Source organism: Artemia sp. Qi Xiang Cuo, chromosome 7 (genome assembly GCF_049724085.1).
Source record: "Artemia sp. Qi Xiang Cuo chromosome 7, ASM4972408v1, whole genome shotgun sequence".
NCBI lineage: Eukaryota > Metazoa > Arthropoda > Branchiopoda > Anostraca > Artemiidae > Artemia > Artemia sp. Qi Xiang Cuo.
The window spans coordinates 37,192,044-37,214,681 of record NC_142800.1 but is presented as its reverse complement, the minus strand read 5'-3'; the positions used below and the strand labels follow the sequence as shown (position 1 = coordinate 37,214,681).

The 22,638-nt window shown below is 34.0% G+C and overlaps 1 protein-coding gene across 1 annotated transcript in view; it reads left to right on the top strand.

The window, feature by feature from the left end:
* The first annotated feature begins 1,097 nt into the window (after nt 1-1,097).
* The window catches only part of LOC148950231 (BTB/POZ domain-containing protein 9-like), a 43,847-nt gene continuing 22,306 nt past the window's right edge, over nt 1,098-22,638 (top strand). The window contains exons 1-3 of the mRNA XM_089092250.1: nt 1,098-1,654; nt 18,625-18,754; nt 20,914-21,144. Coding sequence (XP_088948376.1) covers nt 1,470-1,654; nt 18,625-18,754; nt 20,914-21,144 — 546 coding nt within the window. The 5' untranslated portion in view covers nt 1,098-1,469. The remainder of the gene's footprint in view (nt 1,655-18,624; nt 18,755-20,913; nt 21,145-22,638) is intronic.

Sequence of the window (22,638 nt, the reverse complement as noted above, 5' to 3'; positions counted from 1 at the left end):
ACTAACTGAATGGCCCACTTACTGTGAATTAGAAGAAGAAGAAGAACTCTTTCCAAATATAATAATAATGAAATCAAGCATCATGAAATAATGAATATAATAATAATGAAATCGGGCAATCAAGCCAGTAGCTCTGTAGCCCACAGAGTGAAGCACAAGGAAAAGGGCTAAATAGTTTTACTGAAAAGCCTGCCTGCTGTTAAATTGAAGAAGAAGATCATTTTTGTCAGAAATGAATTATACCCCCACCCATATTTATACCAATTCAGGGTATATATTTGCACATTAGGGGGGTGGGGGTAAATTTATTTCCAATGTAAATGAGAGGTAAGATTAAACTTTCCCCCCTTCCCCCTAATGTGCAAATATATACCCTGAATTGGTAGGCCTATATATAGGGGTGGTGGCTAAAATACATTTATGACAAAAATGATTATTATATTTGTAAAGAGCATAAAAAAAGGCATCATGTGGTATATTCACTTTAGTTGTAAGTCAATAATATGATTTGGTAAATATTTACTAAAGTGACTTAATGTTTAGTCTTATGAATTGATAATTGAGTTTGCTTGTAGGCTATTTATCTTTCAAGTTGGAAGCTGTGGGTTCTAGGTGCTGGGTATTAAAGTATTCATGAACTTGAGTGCTTTGGGCTCTGGGCTTTAAAGTATCATTGGTAGTCTAAAAAATAGCCTAAAGAACATCTAGGCTAGCCTAAGTCTAAACATGGAAGTATTTTCAAGACTCAGTTTGCTCTTGCAGCCTCCTAACAGTTGTAAACATTATTAATAAACAAAAACAATTTTGCTGGATAGTTTGTAGGCCTAAGAATAGGAGAAAAATACAGCCACTTAAGCCTGTTGTCATTTACCTAATCTCTAAAGCCTTACAATTAGATAGCCTACAAGTGAAATAAGGGTCTTCAAAACAACTTCCCAGAGCTGCATTTGGGCTTCAGATCCATTCTTAAAAGTTCTTGTTATGCTCACTAGCCTAGGCCTAGTTAAAAAAAACTTTTCAAGATAGTGCCTAAACAAGAGTTTCACCCAATGTAGTATTTTTCAAAAGCTAATACTTACAATAAGCTTGGAGAGAGGCATTGGTCCATCTTCTGTGTCAGCATAAGCTATGTTTTGCTGACTTTCATTAATTTCTTGGCTAACTTGTTGTGCCATGTTTGCTCAAATTCGAAAATGCGAAGCCTATGAAAACTTATTCCTTAATGTTTTTAGTGAACATAATTTAGTAAAATCAGATAATTTATAAAAAAGATAATTTATGTTTATTAGAAACATTGATCATAACATTCCAAAAAGTAGTGGCAAATATGGCTCTTTAGGCTACTTTATTTTATTTTATAAATACTGTTTTTGTTGGGGATTTACACAAATGTTGTTTTGGCAAAATGAAGAAAACGTAAAAAACATGTCTTTGGAACTGATCCGGGCAGAATTACTGAAGATAGAAGTATGAGTCGTAGACAGGTTCTTTCAATCTCTTCAGCATCTTCAGAAGTTCACCATTTACAAGCCTTAAGTGAGGACATGGAAATTCTTTGCTGTAACGATCTCTATAGTGACGTTACTTTCTTAGTTGAAGACTCTAAAATTCCTGCCCATAAAGTGATTCTTGCTGCTAGGAGTCAGTACTTTAGGTAAATAATGATAGACATTTGAAGATAATATTTTCTTAATTCTCTAATCTATTATGGTTGGAAAATAGGCTAAACTGTCAGAAACAAATTCAAGGCACTGCTCAAGTTATCCCCTGGGGTATGTTAGCCAAGTCAAGTGGGACATCCACCACATGGCTAATATGGGAGTAAAGTTCATTTGTGATGCAAATAGATGTTATATTTAGATTGCGGATGCAATTCTAGGTATATATTTATACACAAGGAGGGTGGGGATATATAGGCTATTCTGTGAGTATATAGGCTCTAAGAAGTTCATGAATTTCTTAGAAAAACTAGAAAAAGAAGTGAAGATAAAGGCTCTCTCCCTGAAAAATGGGTTAACTAGGATTATTCTACATATTATGGAGTAAGAATTGTTTTCTTAATGTTTCCTTTTGTCCAGCTGGACCCCTATGCTTAAATACTGGTTGGCCAGTTGGCTAATTGAAAGATTTGTATATATATACACTGTCAAATTAGCCATCTGGTGGTATCCCAAGTGAAGTCTAGATAGAGTTTTTGTGAAACTATTTCATTTCCATCCAGGATTTCAAAAGAGTAGGGTAAAAGACCTCTTTTTGGGAAAGACCACTTTTCTTTGGGATACCAGCAGATGGCTAACTTGACAGTGTATATATATATATATATATATATATACAAATCTTTAAATTAGCCAACTGGTATTTTAAGCCTAGGAGTCCAGCTGGACAAAAAGAAACACATTAAGAAAGCAATTCTTACTCCATAATATGTAGAATAATCCTAGTTAACACATTTTGCAGGGGGAGAGCAGGTCAATATCTACCAAATCATATTATTGAGTTAGGAATAAAGTGAATACACCATTTGATGCCTTTTTTTATGCTGATTACAAATATAATAAGAATTTCTATTGGAAATTAATTTCAGCCCCCCCCCCCTATATAGGCTATACCTAACCCTGAATTGGCATATATAGGGGGGGGCTGAAATTTATGTCCGACAGGAATACTTATTATATTTGTAATCAGCATAAAAAAAAGGCATTGAATGGTGCGTTCACTTTTGTCCTAACTTAATAATATGATTTGGTAGATATTGACCAGAGAGCCTTTATCTTGATGTCTTTCCTTGTTTTTTCAGTTTTTCTAAGAAATTCATGAATTTCTTAGAGCCCATATATTCACAGAATATATATCATTGTGTATATAAATAATTTAAGCAATCATTGTGTATATAAATAAGAAAAGCAGTCAACAACAACAATAGCCTATATTTAAGAATAATAGCCTACCAAAATGAGTCACTAAATTTCTAAGTGGCCCTATAATTTAGCTAGGATGAAAGTGAAAACATTATTTGATGCCTTTTTTATGCTCTTTCATAATCCAATAATTGCTTCTGAGGCTAATTGCATATTGAGTCCCTAAAGGGGTCCCAAAGGTATTTTATATGAATTATGAAAGAACATAAAAAAACATCAAATGATGTTTTGACTTTCATCCTAGCTAAATTATGTGTCCCACTGCAAATTTACCATGAACCTTACCCCTAATTCCCCTAATGTGCATATATATACCCTGAACTGTCAACAGCTAAGTTTTGGATTGCAAAACCCAGTGCTATTTTTTTTTACAGCATTTGAAAAACTTGAAATGGTGGGAAAACAGTTTGAATTGAAAATCAAGTATTTTGCAGGTTAGGTTAGGTTAAAACTTCTTTGTGTGGTTACAAAAATGAAATACCTTTCAGACCCCTTTAAGGGCTCAAGATGCAACTAGCCCTAGAAGTGATTATTGAATTATGAAAGAGCATAAAAAAAGGCATCAAATGATATTTTCACTTTCATCCTAGCTAAATTATAGGGCCACCTAGAAATTTACCATTGAGTCTACCTAATAATTTAAATCAATTTATTGTCAATTGGCTAAGCTTTATTGTTCTTACATTTTGATTAGTTTTGTTTGAGTGAGCTTATTTGGATTTTATTTCTCACTTATTGCTGGCTATGTTTACTAAGTAGCCAGTAATTGTGACAGCTGAGTATTACAAACTATAGTAGCCACATTTTTTTACTTTGCTGTGTTGCCCCTTACCTTAGCAGTCTGGGTAACCTTAGTCTACTTGACTATTTATTATAGAATCTGCACACCTGTTGGTAGTTTTGAATTTACAGCCAGTATAGTAGCCTATTGCCAGTGTGATGCCCCCTCCACAAAAGTAAAAAACATCAGAAACCAATTACACCTGGAAAAGGCATAGATAAATGTGCTGTTGCTGGGTGTTTGCTAGACAACAGTTCTTGCACTATACAGTGTGATAAATGTGACCAACGGTTGTGTGTAATCTAGAGGTTCAGCCCAGCAAGATCTTCCCCAGCTGCTGAAGTCAGCTCTGAATGAGCATTGTAATGAAATGAAAGCTATGTATGTTGGTTTTCAAAATGAAATGCATACCTCTCTCAAAGGTATTAATGGTAAAGTGTGAAGTTTAGAAAATATAATCTCATCTAAAATGTGTTGCTAATGTTGAGGAGATAGTCAATCAAACCATTGTTGATAAGCTGCAAACTGAAGTTCAAGTGATGGCACTACAAGAAAATGGCAGACTGAAAAGACACATGAATTTAGTTGCATATGGTGTCCCACCACAAACCAATGACTTACAGGTCTTACAATATTTTCTAAAAATTAGGTTTCAAATTGATGTAGGTGCAGTGACCAATTTGCTAAGGCTGTCAAGCACTAACCCTAACTCAAATGCTCCCAACTCATCTAATCAACCCAACCCATTACTGTTTTCAGTTAGTTCCTTTAAAACAAAAATTGACATTCTAACACAGTCCCACATAAAAAAGGGAGACATTTTTTTCTATGCTGATACTTCAAAAGAAAACCAGCTACACAGAAAAGAACTAGTAGAAGAAATGAAGAGAATTGCTGCTGCTGGTGAGTAAAATTTAGGAATTAAAAATGGTCATATAATAAGTAATAATAATTTTATTTCAACCCTTCATACAAATACAACATAAATGCTCAAAGAAGTTATGAAAACAAAAGAAAAAAATCACACAACACTACAAAACAAAATTAAACTGCAATAACTATGGAAAAGAGAAAAATAAACAAAATCACATACAACTCATCCATTTTCTTACTTATCTCAAAAATATAGTACCTCTGCAAAACATAAGAGTTTCTGAACCATAAGGAAATTCCCAATAAATATTTGCAATACCCCCAAAAAATTGAACAAATTTGGTTACGTTCAGTTTTACTAAAGCAATTCCATAAAGGGGTTAAAAAATTGGCTATTATTAGATTATTAGTATGAGTTACTTGCTATGAACTGTTTGATAATTATTGTTTGATACAAAACCTAATCAAAGTTTGATGCTGGCTTGAAAGTCTCCAATATTACTGAGACTTTTACCAGTATGCCTCATATGTTATCCAAGTATATATTTTGTGGTTGCACTCTCCATAAGGAAACACTATAAAACAGAGCCTGACTGATATGGATTTTTGCAGTCCAATACTCATACAAAAATATGAGATATACATTTATTAAAAAAGAAAACAAACACTATTCGCCTTTCGCCTGCCAAGAAAGGCAATAAGCTTGAAAGGGCATGCAAGGTTATCACTCTCAGCTAATTAAAACAACATTCATACCTTGCTACTCAACACACAAGAAACTTATCTGATGAAGGAATAAAGGAAAAAATAGAGAAGAGGAAAAGACAAGAAGTAGATAGAAAAAAAAACAAAGTAAATTGGGCAGATACCTTAAATAGAATGACAACCTGGAGTGGGCTTAACACCAAATTCACTCACAAGATAAAAGAAACTTCTTTGCCCATGACTTGAAAGCCAGAAGACTAGGTGCATTTTTCACACACTCTGGCAATATATTCCAAACATGGGGACCATAATGGCAAATCACAAAAGATGCCAGAGTGGTGCTCCTAAACTCACTCATGAGTTAAGGTATCAGCTTTTCTTGTATTATGATCAGGATGGTCTCTATTAAAAGTAAAAAGATTTTCAAAAGCAGGGGTGAGCAGCTGATTCAAATATTTATACAAGAAAATCACAACTTGGTAATCTTGAATTTGGGATACATTCATTAACTTATTCTTTTTAAAATGCTCATGAGCAGGAACCTCATCAGAATCATCAAGTTCAGATAATAATTTTACAGCTCGATTCTGAAGTTTTTGTACTCTTTTGAAACATGTTACAAAATTACTTGCTCATATAGAGCATCCGTAGCTAATATATGGATAAAATATAGAAAAATAAATCATTTTTAGGATCTTTTTTGGGACTAGATTTTTAATTCTTCGCATCACCCCAAGGCCTTTGCTTAATTTTTCAGCTATTGCACTTGAATGGTTTTTCCACGACAGATTTTCATCAATTAAAAACCCCAAATACTTTGTTGTTACTACTCTCTTTATCACATTTTCTTGAACCATGATATGGTCATTTGCAGCACTAGACAAAAGTCTAGAAAATAACATGAAAAAAGTTTTAGAAAAGTTTAGGGTTAACATATTTTGCTGAGAAAAAGTTAGAAATTCAGAAACTGCATTATGAATTTTATTATACAAAACTTCAAGTGAGGGTGCTGCCAGAAAGAGCAAAATGTCATCTGCAAACAGGATGACACTAACCTCTGACAGGTAATTTTTCACTTGATTAATGAAAATAATGAAAAGTAGAGGTCCCAAGATTTACCCTTGTGGGACCCCACACTCTATTTTCTTTTTTGAAGATAATAATGACCCATTCTGAACTATCTGATACCGATTGTTTAGATATGACAAAACCACTCCAGACTTGAACCTTTCACCCCAATCAAGTCAAGAACTTGAATAAGCTCTGAGTGGTCCACTGTATTGAACACTTTTTTCATATCCAAAAACACAGCTGCAGGTATGATACCAGCTTCAAATGCATCACTAATCCAATCAACCAATTTCAGAACTGCTATATCCGTAGATAGCCCTTTTCTGAACCCAAATTTATTTTCCATTAGAATTTTATCCTTTTCAATATAATAACTTAACTGGGCATGTACCACTTTCTCATATAACTTAGAGAAAAATGGGAGAATAGATATAGGTCTTTGATTCGATGGGTCATCTTTTTTCCCTCCTTTATGAAGAGGAACCAGTCTTGCAATCTTTAGTGCTTCCGGGAAGACTCCAAGATCTGGAGAAAGGTTGATGAGGTGCATCAACACAGGTAAGACACTCGTTTTTGCGGCCTTTATAAGTTTCAGGGAAAACTCGTCCATCCCACTAGAGCTTGACTTCATCGTAGCCAAGAATCTAGCCTCTTTTCGTTCCAAATGATTTGCAAACTCAAAGGAATTCTGACTTGTAGGCTGTCTTTCAATGACAGATCCAAAACTCGCAGATGTGCATAGTTTAGCCCGCGCTTGATCGCAAAATAACCACACAGAAATTCAGATATATCTTGAGAATCAGTAAGACAACCTCCTGTTGTCTCCATGACTCTCACCTCCTCCTTACTATGAAATTTACCCAAAAGTTTATTTATTGTTTTCCATGTATTTTTCATATTCCCTTGATTTTCATGAAATTCATTTCGGAAATAAAGTTTCTGAGCATTTCGTTTTACTGAATTTAAAATCTTCCGAAACCTTTTGAAATTTATAAAATTATCATCCTAATGATCCATTAAATAATTCACATAAAGTTTGCTTTTCTTCTTTATTGAAACTAGAATAGCTTTTGTTATCCATGGTTTCTTAGGAAAATTTCTATTAGGGTTTATTCTTCGCAAGGGACATGTTTCATTCATTAAATTTGTCACTATCTCACTGAATAGATTATATGCAGTATTTGAATACTTTTCCTTTATTACACGCGAGAAATTTGTTTCATCCATCATATTTGCAAAACTCTTTAGGTTTTTATTATTCATTTCATGGTAAAACGAAGCCCTTTCATTTTGTTTATTTTCCTTTGACTGATTCAGCTTTATTTTACTTATTAAAAGAATGTGATCCGAGCCATTGGACACAACCAGAACTGCTTGGGATCTTTCAAGCAATCCATCATTAACAAAAAAAATATCAATTAAAGATGCCGAGAGATGCGAAATCCGAGTTGGAATAGTCACAAGAGGAAAACTATCATGTGACACCATCATATTAACAAAATCTGAGCTATTTGCTCTTTTTAGTAAATCTATATTAAAATCTCCCATCATAAATTTGTTTTTATTTTCATTATTAATTTTATCTAACAGTGGTTCAAATTCATCAAGAAAAAAACTAACATCACATGACGGATTTTTGTAAATTAATCCCAAAATCAAGTTCCTTTCCCCTTCATTTTTATTTCAGTAAAAAGTGTTTCGATCCTACCTTCAAGCCACAGGGAAAGGTCATCCCTAACCCAATATTGGGTACCTTCATTAACCAAGGCCTAGACCACCCTGCTCCATGATTGTCCATTCTCTTTGCTTGCAAATATATCCTGGGAAAGAAAAATCCCATGGCAGTGACTTGCTAGAAACAAATGTCTCACAAAGGCCTACAATACACGGTTTTTTATCTAGCAAACTTAAAATCTCACGTAAAGAAGAATATGCCGTTCTTAGACCTTGACAATTCCAGAAAACGATCACTCTTTCTGCACTCGCAGGATTTGAATACTCATAAAGATTCTTCGGATTCATATAATTACTTGGGCGACAATTCAATGAAAAATTATCAATGCATTCATCATCCCCTGCAAGTGTGTCACAAGCTTGGCTTCCAAGAATAAACTGTTTTTTTTCAAATTCATTCAAAGGGTCATCATATATATTTGCACTCATTGAAGAGGGTGACTACCTTTACAAAAAAAAACATACTGATAGGCAGAAAGAAGAAGGAAAATGAAAGAGAGAAGAAAAGAAAAAACGTGAAAGGAACTGAAAATTTGGCAATAAAATACAAAAGGGAAAACAAGCATACAAGTAATTCAACAACACAATTTACGCAACATAAAATTATACGGTCGGATTTGTCGAACGAACCACTTCAGCCAAAGCTGGAATTTTAATGATCTCTCCCTCTGAGTTTTTTCCAAAAATTGTCCCGTTATTCGACCAAACATTTGTGTTTTCAAGCTTACTCTTAGCCAAGTCAAGAATCTGTTTCTTTTTTGATGTTAGGTATTCGGTGACAAAAATTCCCGACCAAGCAAGCTTTGACTTACATGCAAACACTTTTCTTGCAATTTCAGCAGACTTGAACGCAACCAACACAGGCAAAGGACGCTTTTTTGCATTTACAATGGTGTCCAAATCAGTATAATTTGCTCAAATTTTGAATACAGAAACTATTGCAGTCAAAGAAAAATCAGAAATTTGCATTTTATCTGTAATCACATTCAATACACACTCAGAGATGGGAAGACCCCCACTACGGTCAACACCATGAAATACGAGCTGATTCAGTCGTTTTTCCTGCTCTATATCATCAAGACGGGTTTCAAGCTGTTCAACCCTATTTTCCAGGGCTAGGTTTACGTTTTGAAGAGCCCATAGTTTGTTTTCAATCTCATCAAACTTAGTTGAATACTGAACGAGTATAGAGTCGTGAATCTGAGAAACGATAGAGTCAACCATATCTGCACTATTTTACATTCCAACTTTTTTACAAACTTCTTTTTCAATATCATTCTGGATATTGAATTTAAGTGTGTCCAAGTCTGATAAAACAGAGTTTACTGAATTCACCAATGTATCTTCTTCTTCTTCTATTTAACAGCAGGCGGGCTTTTCAGTAACACTATTTAGCCCTTTTCCTTTTGCTTCACTCTGTGGGCTACAGAGCTACTGGCTTGATTGCCTCATAATTATTAGATATATTCAGATATCTTTCAGCAGATCTTTCGACTCTAGGAGTTCAAATATAAGATGATAGATGTCGATTTCTATACTCTGTGTGCAGGTATAGTTGGCTAGGCTCTTGGCTGATAGTAGGATTTTGTGGTGTTTGAAGTATTTTAACAGGTTACAAAACAACATATGTTGTGCAGACGTCTGCATATTACATTCAAATAGACAATGGTCAAATGTTTCATTATTCATATTACAATGTCTGCAAAGACGGGACAGGGGAATTGAACCACTTGAATTAGAAAACTTATAAGAGAATGCAAGGAAATTTAGTCCACTTGTTCCGGAACGAATTCTATGATAAATTTTAGAAAGATACTTATTGGGAAAGGGGGAAAGGATAGGATTAATCTTATTAAAATTAATATCTGATAGCCTCCATCGGTAAATATATCTAATTGGGATTGGTCTCCCACTTGGCTGGTCAATATTTATAGCATTTTTTGCTATTTCATCAACCTGATGATTACCACTTATGCCAGAGTGGCTAGGAATGTACTGAAAGTAAGTTTTTATGCCACTTGAAGCAAGATTATCAATAATACTGAGACAATGATAAGTGTCAATGTCCAACTTATATTGAGGAGCTGAGGCCAGCAACTCAAGGCTTGATAAAGAGTCAGAATAAATGATAATATTATTCGAATTTTCAATCAAAGATTGGTTTTGCTTAAGGTGTTCTAATGCCATGATTATGGCATTTAACTCAGCAGACATTATAGATAAATTATTATATAATCTCTCGCCCATTGCAATTTTCAGGTGAGGAAGGAAAACACCACTTGCAACCTTCTCATTCATTTTTGACCCATCAACAAATATTTGGAAGTGATTTTTATAGGTAATTGTATTAAGTTCTGCAAATTTTTTCTGAACAAAAGCAATGGGGGTTAAATCTTTATTCCATTTTGAAAATTCAGTATTTATTATGGGAAATGACCAATTCCATGGAGGGGATTGGGGGAAAGTAGGTGCAATAGACTTTGCTGGTACAGGGAACTTCTTTTGAATATTGGCATACTCATCTGCAATACCTCTATACATGTCTGGATTTCTTAACCAATTATTTAATGTGTGTGAGCTATTTGATTAAATTTTTGTAAGATGTTTTATCAAGAGAAAGCTACGTCTCTCCCTTATTGTTGTTAATCCACTCCCCATAAGCAGAAACTTGGTGCTTGTGGGTTTCCTAAGACCAAATATGAGACGTATTATATCATTTTGTGTTGTTTCAATTTTTTACATCTGGGTCTTTGCACATGCACCATAGACAATGAGCCCATAGTCAATATGGGGTCTTATATGTGATTTATAAAACTGGAGTAAGGTTTTCTCCTTACAACCCCAGGGTGTGGAAAGAAGCCTTTTTAGTATATTTGCTTTTCTATAACATTTTTTTATTGTGTTTGAAATGTGGAGGTGGAAATTAAGTTTTTGGTCAAGCATGAGACCAAGGTAGTTAATATTATTATCTTCTGGAATAGTTGTTTTATTTAGAGTTAGTTTTGCATTAACATGGTTTCGCTTCCTGTGAAATTGGATTATTTTTGACTTGGTGGGTGCAATGGGTAAATCTGAATGTTGAGAGAATTTTTCAAACTGGAAAAGTGACTTTTGCAGATTTGACTGTGCTATCTGAAAGGTGTTGCCAGATGACCATAGCACCAGATCATCAGCATATTGTAGATTCGTGTGGGGTAGGTTCATGTCCCAGAGATATAGGGCAAATAGGAGGCAACTGAGGACTGCTCCCTGAGTTAGGCCTTTGGATATTGTCTTTTGGGGTGAAGAGGCTGAACCAACACAAACAATGAAACTTCGCACTTCTATGAAGGATTTAATAAAGGATACTAGCTTGGGAGGTACTCCAAGGTTTGCAAGTTTATTTAAAAGGATTTGGTGGTTCACATTGTCATATGCTCCTTCAAAATCAAGGAAAGCTGCCACTAGGATATTATTTTTTGAGAAAAATTCATTTATTGCATTTGTTAGCAAAATGAAAGCATCTGTTGAGGAGTGGTATTTCCTGAATCCAGTTTGAGTGTGTGGGATCATGTTATTTTTCTCAACAAACCAGAGGAGTCTGTGATAAATCATTTTCTCCATTATTTTCCCCATCACAGGTGTAATCATTATGGGCCTATAAGACTCAGGGTTATCTTTTGGTTTATTTTTCTTTAGGATTGGTAGGAGGGACGAACATTTCCATATATTGGGGAACCTAGAGGATGCCCAAGCGTGATTATAACAATTTAGCAGTTCTTGTTTGTATGAAGGTGTGAGATTCTTTATCCATGTAGGGTGTATATTGTCATAGCTGCTGCTAGTTTTGGACCTAATATGATGTATTGCATTATTCAATTCCTGGATTGAAAATGGATTAGTTATGTACTCGGATCCTGGGCGTGGTTGGTAACTAGGGTTCATAGGAATTGTGGACAGATTGCTTTGATTGTTTGATGTTAGCTTATTAACAAAAAGAGTTGCAAATAGGTTAGCCTTTTCAATATCATTGTCATAATGGGTATTATTATGTATAAGCTCATACAGGAGTGGGTTGGGAGAAGTCTTTTTCCCACATATGTGGCTTATGACTTTATGTATAATTGGCTCATGCGTTTCTCTGGAGAGATTATTTGCAAAATTATTCCAGTATTTATATTTAGCATCTATTATAGTCCTTTTTAGATTAGATTCTGCTTGTAATTTTTTTAAATATGTAGTAGGTGTTGGTTTGTTTATGAATTCTGTCCTAGCTGCCTTTTTTATCTTCCATTTATTTAGGCACTCATTTGTTCACCATGCTTTAGGAATTTGTTTAGGGAATGTTTTCTTAGGTGTTGTCCTGGGGATAGCATGATTAGCTGTATTTATTAGTAAAGATGTCAAGGCTTCAGCATGTGTGTCAACTGTTGTGTTAGAAATGCATGAACTTTGTGTGAAACTTGTAATTTCATCATTTAGCTTATTTTGGAAAATAGACCAATTTGCTTTAGTGTTGATATATTTGGAAGTATGAGAAGAAGTTTCAGCAGGTTCATTTAGGGAGCAAACTATAGCAAAGTGGTCTGTACACAGACTATCAATTTTATTTATGTAAATTTTGTTCAAAAAATTTAAAGACACAATTTGTAGGTCAATTGTGGAGAATTTGGCACTTTTGGGGTTAAAATATGTATTTAGGTTTGGAGGGGTAGCAACAGCTAATTCATTATTATTTGAAATCATATGCTCAATAAATTTACCAGCTTTATTTGCTGGTTTATTCCCCCACAAAAGGCTGTGGGCATTGAAATCACCACAAATAATGATGTTTTTTATCATATTAGAATTATTTATATAATTAAAGAAATCCTTGGCATCTGAAGTTTGGCCATTAGGGTTATAGAAGCTTATTATGTAGGTTTTTAAATTATTCAGCCAAACACTTATACCAATTACATCAACATCATTTTCAAAATCTGGAAAATTGATGCCACAAAATTTTATATTGTTATTAACTAATAAAGCTACACCACCTCCTTTTCTCTCTGAAGATCTATCTTTTCTCAGGATAGTGTATCCCAGAGACTTAATTTGTTGATTTTGGGTTAAATGAGTTTCCTGGAGGCAAGCAATATTAATGGCATTATTATTCATAAATGATATTAGTTCATTTAGCTTATTTTCTGTGAGTGATCTTACATTCCATTGGAGTATTGATATATGTTGTGTTGTTGATTGATTCTTCATATGACTTTGTATCAATTTTCAGCTTTGTTAAAATTAAATCAAGATCTTTTTTTGATTTAATGATCAAATAATATGTGATTTAGATTTTTGACAATTATTAACAACTTTGTGTTTTATGTAGTTGATGTATTTTAATGTACTGAACTGCATTAAAGTTTAGAATGAATAAGCATATATTTGTGGATTGCATTTTTGGTAGTGCATCCTGTTTGTTGGTTAAATGATTGATTCCAGGTAGTGTTTCTGGTTTGTTTCTTCTTGGGAGGGAGGGCCAGGCTGGCCTCATCTCACCAGAAAACAAGGCTTGCTGGCTTGGTGATTCCTTCTGATAGGGATTTGAGCTAGGGGGCTTAGAAGATGTAGTTTTATATGGGGTGCTTGATGCATTTGGGGCATTTGACTTGGGGGTTTTGGTTGGTTTCATTACAGGCTTTATTTGGTATTGTTTGGCAGCATTTGCTTCCATTGCTGCAAAGGGGTATGGGATGGCCTTCTCTGTTGATATTTGGAGTGTTAGAGCTCTTTTCTTGTATGCAGGGCATAATGATTTATTTGTAGATTCATGTGGACCTTTGCAATTGATGCATGTAGGCTGGGTGTTTTTGCAAGTTGTCATCTCTTTAGTATGGAAATATTTACAATTAATAAACTCTTAGAGAATTTCATTGCATTTGTTTGTCGTGTGTCCAAGTTTGAAACACTTCTGACACTGAATAGGCTTAGGTTTGTATTCCTTGTGTGGTTTGATTTGCCCAAATAGGAATAATTTTTCTGGGATATCAATTTTATCCTTTAGTGTGAATAAGAAGTATCTACTAGTTTTTAGGCCAGTAGAGTTAGGTTTTCCAAGTTGGGTAACATCCTCAACTGGGATTGTGTTTCCAGCCCTATCTGAGAGGCCTTATTTTAATTCCTGAGTAGATATCTCTGGGGGAACATTATAAACTACAATTTTTGTTGGTGATTGTTTTGGGTTCCAATTAGATGCAATAATTGGGATATTCAGAAGGGATTTAAGGTTAATTATTGTATCTGCTGATTTCTGATCTTCTACAGCTATAAGCAGAGATCCATCACGGTTAATGTTAAGAGAGAACATTGATTTTAGCAATTTAAAAATTGCAACTCTTATTGCAGTGATCATTTATATTTCAAAGGGGGTACTGGGAGTAATTTTAAGGTAAATTCGTAAGTTTTTGGAGGAAGGATCTTGGGCAGGGAGAGGGGAAATGCTTTTAATTGGGGAGATTTTTTTCCTTTTTTTAGAGCTTCTAGAGAGGACCTCTTGAAACCCATTATCATCATTTATGGTTGCATTAGGACCTACAGTTATCATTGTCCTATTCTCCGAATCGGAACCATCATTAGAACTTTCAGATAATGTGCTTGACCAGCCAGGATGGGTATCTTTCACTATGGAATTTGATTTGGGATCTGGGGGGACGTTTTTTTTTGGAGGACTTCTGAAAATTGCCTATTGGAAAAAGCTTTAAACACAAAAATAAAAAAAAAATAAGAAGGGAAAAAATATGATATAAAACCGTCTGCACTATACTATGGGAAGGATAAACACCACAGTATAGCCCTGAGGATGACTTGAGCAGGATAGGTTTGGTACAACTACTGATTAGAAGCGATAATAATCAAGAAAATATATTTCGATTTTCTTGTACGTATCTGGTATGTATCTGGTAAACTCGAACCACTAATCTCAAGATGCTTATGAGGAAAATAAGCTAATCCCGCAAAAGCGTTTGCAACGCCTAATTCATTTTTCTTCTTAGCCTCCTTTGAAATGCTAACAAAGGTCGAAATCTGTGAGGCTGTTGTTGTCACGATTTCATAGCTTCCGTAACAAAATACAACGTAAGATATTTTATTGTTCTTGGCCTTAATTATGTCCAACATTTGGCAGGGCCATGGTGGATAACTTCAGAATTTTGCTAGAACAGCATCCTCTGTGAACTGAACCATTGAAATGTATTATCAAAAAGGCAAAAAACTACACTTAACTTTGAATAGGTAGGTCAACGTGGGCTTATGAATCACCTTATGAACAGTCCAAATATCCAAAAAATTGTATCCAATTTCATTCAATATCAAGTTCATTAATTATGTCCAACAAATCATATCCAATTTCATTCAATAGGTCACTGTGCTTTTGTAGGTAACAGGTTTTAGATAATGTAATACAAATCACACACAGGTCCTTTTGCTTTGAACAACGAATGATAAACTGATCATTCGTTGGCATTGATCAACAATGCCAATATAATTTGCCAATAAATTCCCCTCCAAGAAAAAACCTTACCTAAAGTTTAAACCCTGCATTCTCTGCCCATATTAATACTCACATACTTCTCCCTAGTCTATTACATACCAAAGAACAGCCTTAATAGTTCATTGAAGATTCCAAATAATGCAAAAAAGATTTATTTAGAAAAGATTTAGGAAAACATTTAAACCAAATAAAGTTCTAGTCTGGACATTAAAACTATTTTAAGCCAGATTATTTACATAAACACAATTACATGAAAATCTGATTGAAAGAAGTCTAAGATATTTATTGAAATTGATTATTCAATGAAATCCAAATTTCAATAGCGGGAATTTCTATTTTGATCATTCATATATGAATGTGAAAACTCTACTTTACATTCATATCATAAGGTCTCTTACTAACAAACCCATGCCAAGCACACTTGATACAGGGTTGCAGCAAGAGCTTCAAGTCTGGAGGAGGGATTTAAAAAATGTTTCCACAAAATCGTCCAGTATTCCAGCAAATGTAGGCATATAAGCTAAACTTCGAACATAAATAGATAAATTTGCCAAGGTGTCAGCAGTGACACCTTGAAATGATACCATTTTGAGCTTGTTAGTGTGTTTACACAATTTTTGCGCTTGTTTATCATGGTTGTGCTAATTAAAAAGTCCTTTGACTATGAAATTAAGTCTCTTTATTTATTTTCTGAATGCCGGAAACATTTAACCAGTTGACATTCATCAACAAATGTGAAAGGCTTATGGATAGTCCAAAAAAGGGTGTTATCAAGTGCATGATCCAGAACTAAGTAGGTGTCCATCTGTGGTGGTTAATGATGAACTGGTTTGTGCAGTTTATGAGAAGGTTAAAGAAAACCATAAGTATACAATCACTGCTTTTGTATTTGAATTTTCACAAGTTTACAGACAGTAGTTTAAAAGATTGTAACCGGAAAACTGGGTTTTACAAACTTTGTACATGTTTGGTACTTATGTGTCTTTCTGAACAGCATCAAAAACAAGAGATGGGCTAGTGCACTTGATTTTTCGACACATTGTAACAAAGGTGGCGATTCATTTTTATCACAGATAGTCATGGGGGATGACACTTGGGCTGCTTATGATACCCCTGAAACCAAACATCAATCAATGGAATGTAGACACACTTTGTCACTGGCAAAAGTCAAACCCAAGCAAATCTTGTCACCTTGAAAAGTCATGTGCATAATGTTTTGGGACAGACAAGGCATTTTACTGATTGATTTTTTTGCAGTGAGGGGAAACCTGCCATGGAAAAAGTGGGGTAGCATAGCAGCAATGCTTCTTGACAGTTTTCATGGCCTAGTGAAATTTGCTGAAAGATTTGACAGCTTTTGGAATTCTGTTGAAATCTGCTACTGACAGCTTTGAAACTTTTTCCAAACCTGGGGGGTACAAACAAGCACCAATGAATGCTCACAAAAGATGTGGTTTTCATTCATGATAAGGCTCAACCCCTTGCTGCAAATGTGACAAAATAACTCCTACAGGACCTTTATTGTAATGTTTTTGACCATCCTTGGTATAGTCCTGACCTTGCTCCTAGCAACTTTCATCTGTTTCTGTATTTGAAGTCTTGGTGGTCAGAGCTTCAACAGTAATGAAGAGCTGAAAGAAAAGGTCACCCCATGGTTGACAGTGCAGGCAGCAATGCTCTATGAAGATTTTATATAAAAATGTGTACCACACTATGATAAATGCTTGGTAAATCGTGGGATTTGTGTTGAAAAATAGTGTAAAAGCTGTAATTTTTTGTAAAATAAAAATATGTTTTGTTGCTGTATTTTTACTTGTTTTTTTATTAAAAAACAGAACATATTTTCCAAACATACCCCACATTGTATTTTCAATGCTACAACTCGTCTCTTTCATGAATTTAACAGTAAACAAGCAGGAGGAAGAAAAGAGTCATGTTACTGAAACATAATGAATATATGTAAAATTTAGGCTATATGTTTGTCCATTAGAGGGTTGGGTAAACTTAAAAAAAGTGCATTTAGGAATGACATAAGTAGGTATATTTAGAATGTTTTAAAGTTATTCCCAGAATTTTATGGAGTTTATTTAAGGAAAGTGGAATGACTAAATATTTAATCCATGTTTAAATACTAACCCATATCTAGTATAAAAGAAACTGTACTGTTTACTTATAGTTTAATACTTAAACAGTAAACTAGAAGCAGGAAGAAGAGTTGCAGTATTGATAATAAAATTAATAAGTATAATCTGGGGTATATATTTGTCTATTGGGAGGGGGGGGGGGGTTAAGTGAATAAAAGTGCACTTAGTAGTGATTTAAGTAAGTACTTGAGTATGTTTTAAATTACCTTCAGAATTTTGTAGTTTTCCCCTATGGAGACTGGAATCAATAAGTAATTACGGTTATGTGTATTTAAATACTAACCTATATTTAGTATGAAAACTTCAACTCTATTGTTTACTTAAAGTCCAAAACTTAAATTAACTTCTTTTTTTTTTGTCACCTTAATGTATCAAATCTTAAATGTAGCTAGTAATCAACACCATTATTAAAGAAATCCCAAGCAATGTAGCTTGTTCAACAATTTATTCAACCATTTTTATGATCTATGTGACTTTGGTGTTGACCAAATAATCTGTCTTGTACCACCAAAAATACAACTACAGGTTGAAACCAGGTGATCTAGAATTTCCTGTATCCTAAGTAATTTTTTTGGCATGTGGCTCTATATTTGTTGACAAAATTAAGATTTGCAGTAAATCCAAATGCTGTGGATACCAAAGTGTAGCACTAAAACCGTGAGTACTAGGAATTTCAAAAGACAAATTCTTTTCCCAATGTCAAAAAGTTGTTCAAGAAAATTCTTCAGAGAAAACATAAGAACATAAAAAAAAAAATTAAAAACTGAATTTTGTCTTGACAATTAATAGTAATAGTTCTTCTGTATCATGGTTCCACTTCACTTTAAAATAGTATTAGAATATTCCTCTGACAATCTTATCTCTGATTTTTTCTGTGTTTCTTTTCAGGGCTTTGCTATATGGTGGGCTTCGAGAAAGTACAGAAGATGTAATTGAACTCAGAGATGCATCAAAAGAAGCTTTTACTCATGTTCTCAGATATTTATATGCAGGATCCTTGTCTTTGTCTACTTTTAAGGCTAGTAATATTATATTTTAAATAACACAGCTCTTTTATCTTTCCTTACCTCAGGGTATAAATATATACAGCTATTGATGACTGATCTGTTTCTAACAAAATAAGACAACAAACAGATGCTGAATTGTCAATAAACAAATAAACTACTGTAAAAAAATTACTGTATTTTTCTTAACAAGTATGTTTTTCCTTTCATTTGTTTACTCCTCAATAACATCATTGTAATTTTTGTAAAGACAGCACAAATAGGTTATTTTTGTTATCTTCTATCTGTATATAAAAAACTTAATGTATATCTGTGTGTGTATCCTATATACATTACTAGTAATCACCTAATCACCAAGAAGCTTAAAGAAGTTGTTTAGTGCAATCTTGCAAGTGTTTTAGGCATGAATTACCCCGCCGCCCCCCCCCCTCCAACGCCCTCTTAATACTTTTTGTGCTGATTGAAATTAGACACCTCAACACTAATAATTGACTGTCACTCCTGATCGTATTATTCACATTTTCTGGCTGTTCAATTAATGGGTTAGTTAATTATGAATTCTGTCATCACACTTCCAAAATTATAGAATTTCTTTTCCAATTAACTCTCTGAACTTGGTATTCAACAGCTTCTTTAATTGGTATTCAACCTGATACTTTTCAAATTTAAAAATATTATTGTTTTTTATTCATTCTGTGATTTGTGCTTTATTCAGTCTGTGATTAATTCTATTGTGGAAAGCATGACGTTTGAAATAAATAAATGTTTGTGCTTATCGATTTGGTGTATTATCGTGTTTTTCAATTTATGAACTCAATTCCCTAATTAAGGGAAATTCTTGGGGAGGGGGGATTTTTCTTGAATTTCCTTTCTTTTCAGATCCCCGAAATGCGCGACGGATAAGCTATTTATTATTATAATTCAGTAGCACAGTAGCAACAGCCCCTATCCATTTATGTACTTAGGAAAAGGTTTACCTTAAATTTTACTCTTTCTTTGTGCAATTATTAAGTGTGTGACTTGAGTTTCACTCCTGGTTAGCAGTGCTTGTTAACCAGTTTTCTAGCATCAATAAACCCTTGACTGATTGACTCAGTATCTATAGCTCAATAACTGCAACACATAATTTTGTAATATTTATAAGTAAATAACTGACAAATAACACATCAATAACTAAAAACCGAAATGGATCACCATTATTCTGCTATGCATCAATTTTCACAGTATTTTTCTTATTATGTTTTTCTTTTCTTATTTCTTGAAATAACTTTCTTATTTCTTGTTATGCTAAACGTAATAATTCTGTCAATAAAAGGTGGAAGAACATATTTAAGAATTTGTATGATATGCCTGTTTTCCTGAGCTAAACTTGAAGTCAATGATGCCTAGCAATACCTGGCCTAGACTTCCGTTTTACGTATTTTTAATTTTTTGTTTTGTTTTTGTGACTAAAACCTGAACCAACAGTCAGAATTGCAGCCCATTAAAGTCAAGTGTAATGATGCAGAAGGGTAAATAATAAAAAACCACTATCCATAGTTCACTGTTTATTCAACATCAGCAAAATTGAATTAAGCTCTCAGTGCCCATCTATATTTTACAGCCAAATTTATTTTGTGGCACATTGAAGTATCAGGGCATATATTTCTGTCAGTATATCCATATTCTATGCCCACAAACTGACTTATTGATTTTGATGTATTATTAATTAAGACCTTCTCTTGAATAAGCTATTGTTTCCAAAAGTTTCATTGTTGCCAAGTTGGTGTGGTATTACTAATCTGCTTGGTGCTATTGATAAACTTTATGCTGAGTTTTTAATCACTTGAACCTAAACTATCTGTCCTGTTATGCTAGCTTACCATATCTCTGTGGTTTGTTTAACCTATAGTTTGTAGGAATTTTTTACTCCATTTATGGTATTTTTAATCTGCATCAAACAGACAGTGAAATTTTTTGTTTTTGTTATTAACTTATTTCAATTACTATTGACTTTTTTTGGATTTTATCAGTAAACACAATCCTTTTATTCTCTGGGGAAGGACAGTCTGTGCTTACGTTTAATTTTATCTACTTAATGTTTTAGCATGTAGTAGCCATAACTACTTCTTAATTTGTATTTTTGGAGGTTTTATTTATTTATCCATTTAATTTGTTTTATTTCTTATTTTAGGAAGAATTGCTACTAGAAATTCTCGGTCTTTCTCATAAATATTCTGTTGGCGACTTGGAGTTGGCAATATGTGAAAATTTGAAGATAAATCTATCTCTGGAAAATGTTTGTAGCATATACGACACTGCGGTCTTGTTCAGTTTAGAAAGCTTGGCTAATGCTGCTCTTCGATTTATTGATGGCAGGGCAACAGATATTATGAGGCAGGAATCTTTCAAGGAACTGTCGCCGGTTGGTATTTCAATTGTTCTTATCAGAAAGAAGCCCATAGAAATTTTCCGTGTTTGTATTTTCATAGAAAGACTCAGTAAATTGTTGACTCGGGGAAAAAGAAGGAAAGGGGTCCAATCTCAATTGAATGATGAGAAGTTTTATAAAGGCTACTAGAAACGTTCACATTCGAACTATGAGTTACTAGGCTGCTTTTATAGGAGTATTAACACCAACAGGACTTTGCATGCTTCTCAACCCAAATTGTTCAAAGTTTTAATACTTACTACCTTTCATGACGTTGTTAAGTCCTTTGAATGTTTTTTGTGACCTCTTTCTGCCCCCGATAAGGACTTCTTCTTTTTTCCGAAGTTAAATCTCTAAAGATTTTGGGCAGTATAGACTCAATAGAGTGGGAGTGAACCACATTTCTGATGTGGCTATTGCTCAAGTCAGCACCTAAAACTATGTTTAGATTGCTCATCTTGGGAACATCTTCATTGCCCCTTTTGAAGCCACAATGTTCGAGACCCATACCAAACGACTGTCACTGTTGTGGATTCTAGTTCCTAACCTTACTCATAAAAATGTCTTCTTAATAATGCTCCCTAGGTAAGCAGAGCTATCAACCCATCCATTTTTCCCAGTTCCAAGCATCAAATATAAATACTTTTCGTTAAAAAGACACACAAAACAAGGAATACTTAAAACTTTTTTTTTATTATAATAACAAAGCATTCAAAGAGCATTAAGACGAAAAAAAGCGTGAGAATATATATGTAATATATATATATATATATATATATATATATATATATATATATATATATATATATATATATATATATATATATATATATATATATACGAATTCAATATTAGCTTCACACGAGTTATAAGACTATGACACATAATTACGTTCATACTTCAGAAAAGATTGTACAAAGGTGGGAATGGAAATTTATTTATGTCTTGTATGTTGCAGAACAATCAGCTGTAGTTTGGGAACAGGTGTTGCTGCTTTGAGAGGGAGTCTAGGTCTGTAGGATGGTTCAAAAGGGATAATTTGAAGTTTCAGCCGAAATTGTAATGGTGATTGGATAAGGTTTCAAGTTTAGAGTCCTCAAACAACCCCAGATAAGGTACTCTAGGCTCCCTAGGTACAATCATTAAGGCTCTAAGCTCAATCCTCTTCAACTAGTCAGATTCCCAGGCTAGTCAGAACCATACGCGCTGGAAGTTTCAAGTCAAAACCCTAAACAGTTCCTAGGACATTGCTGATACGCCCTTTTGACGACCTGCATGCACATAGTGTGTTTTGATTTATTCCAACATCCTCTCAACATTCCCCGAAATTTTAACCTTGATATCCTTAGCTTTAAAAGTAGTAGTAGCAGTAGTAAAAGTAGTACTAGCAGCATGCAAATATTGCATTTAGGTTATTTCAACATCCCCCCAAAGCCAGACCTGTAAGTTTCAACCCCAAGCTGTTTCTAAAATAGTACTGATACGCTC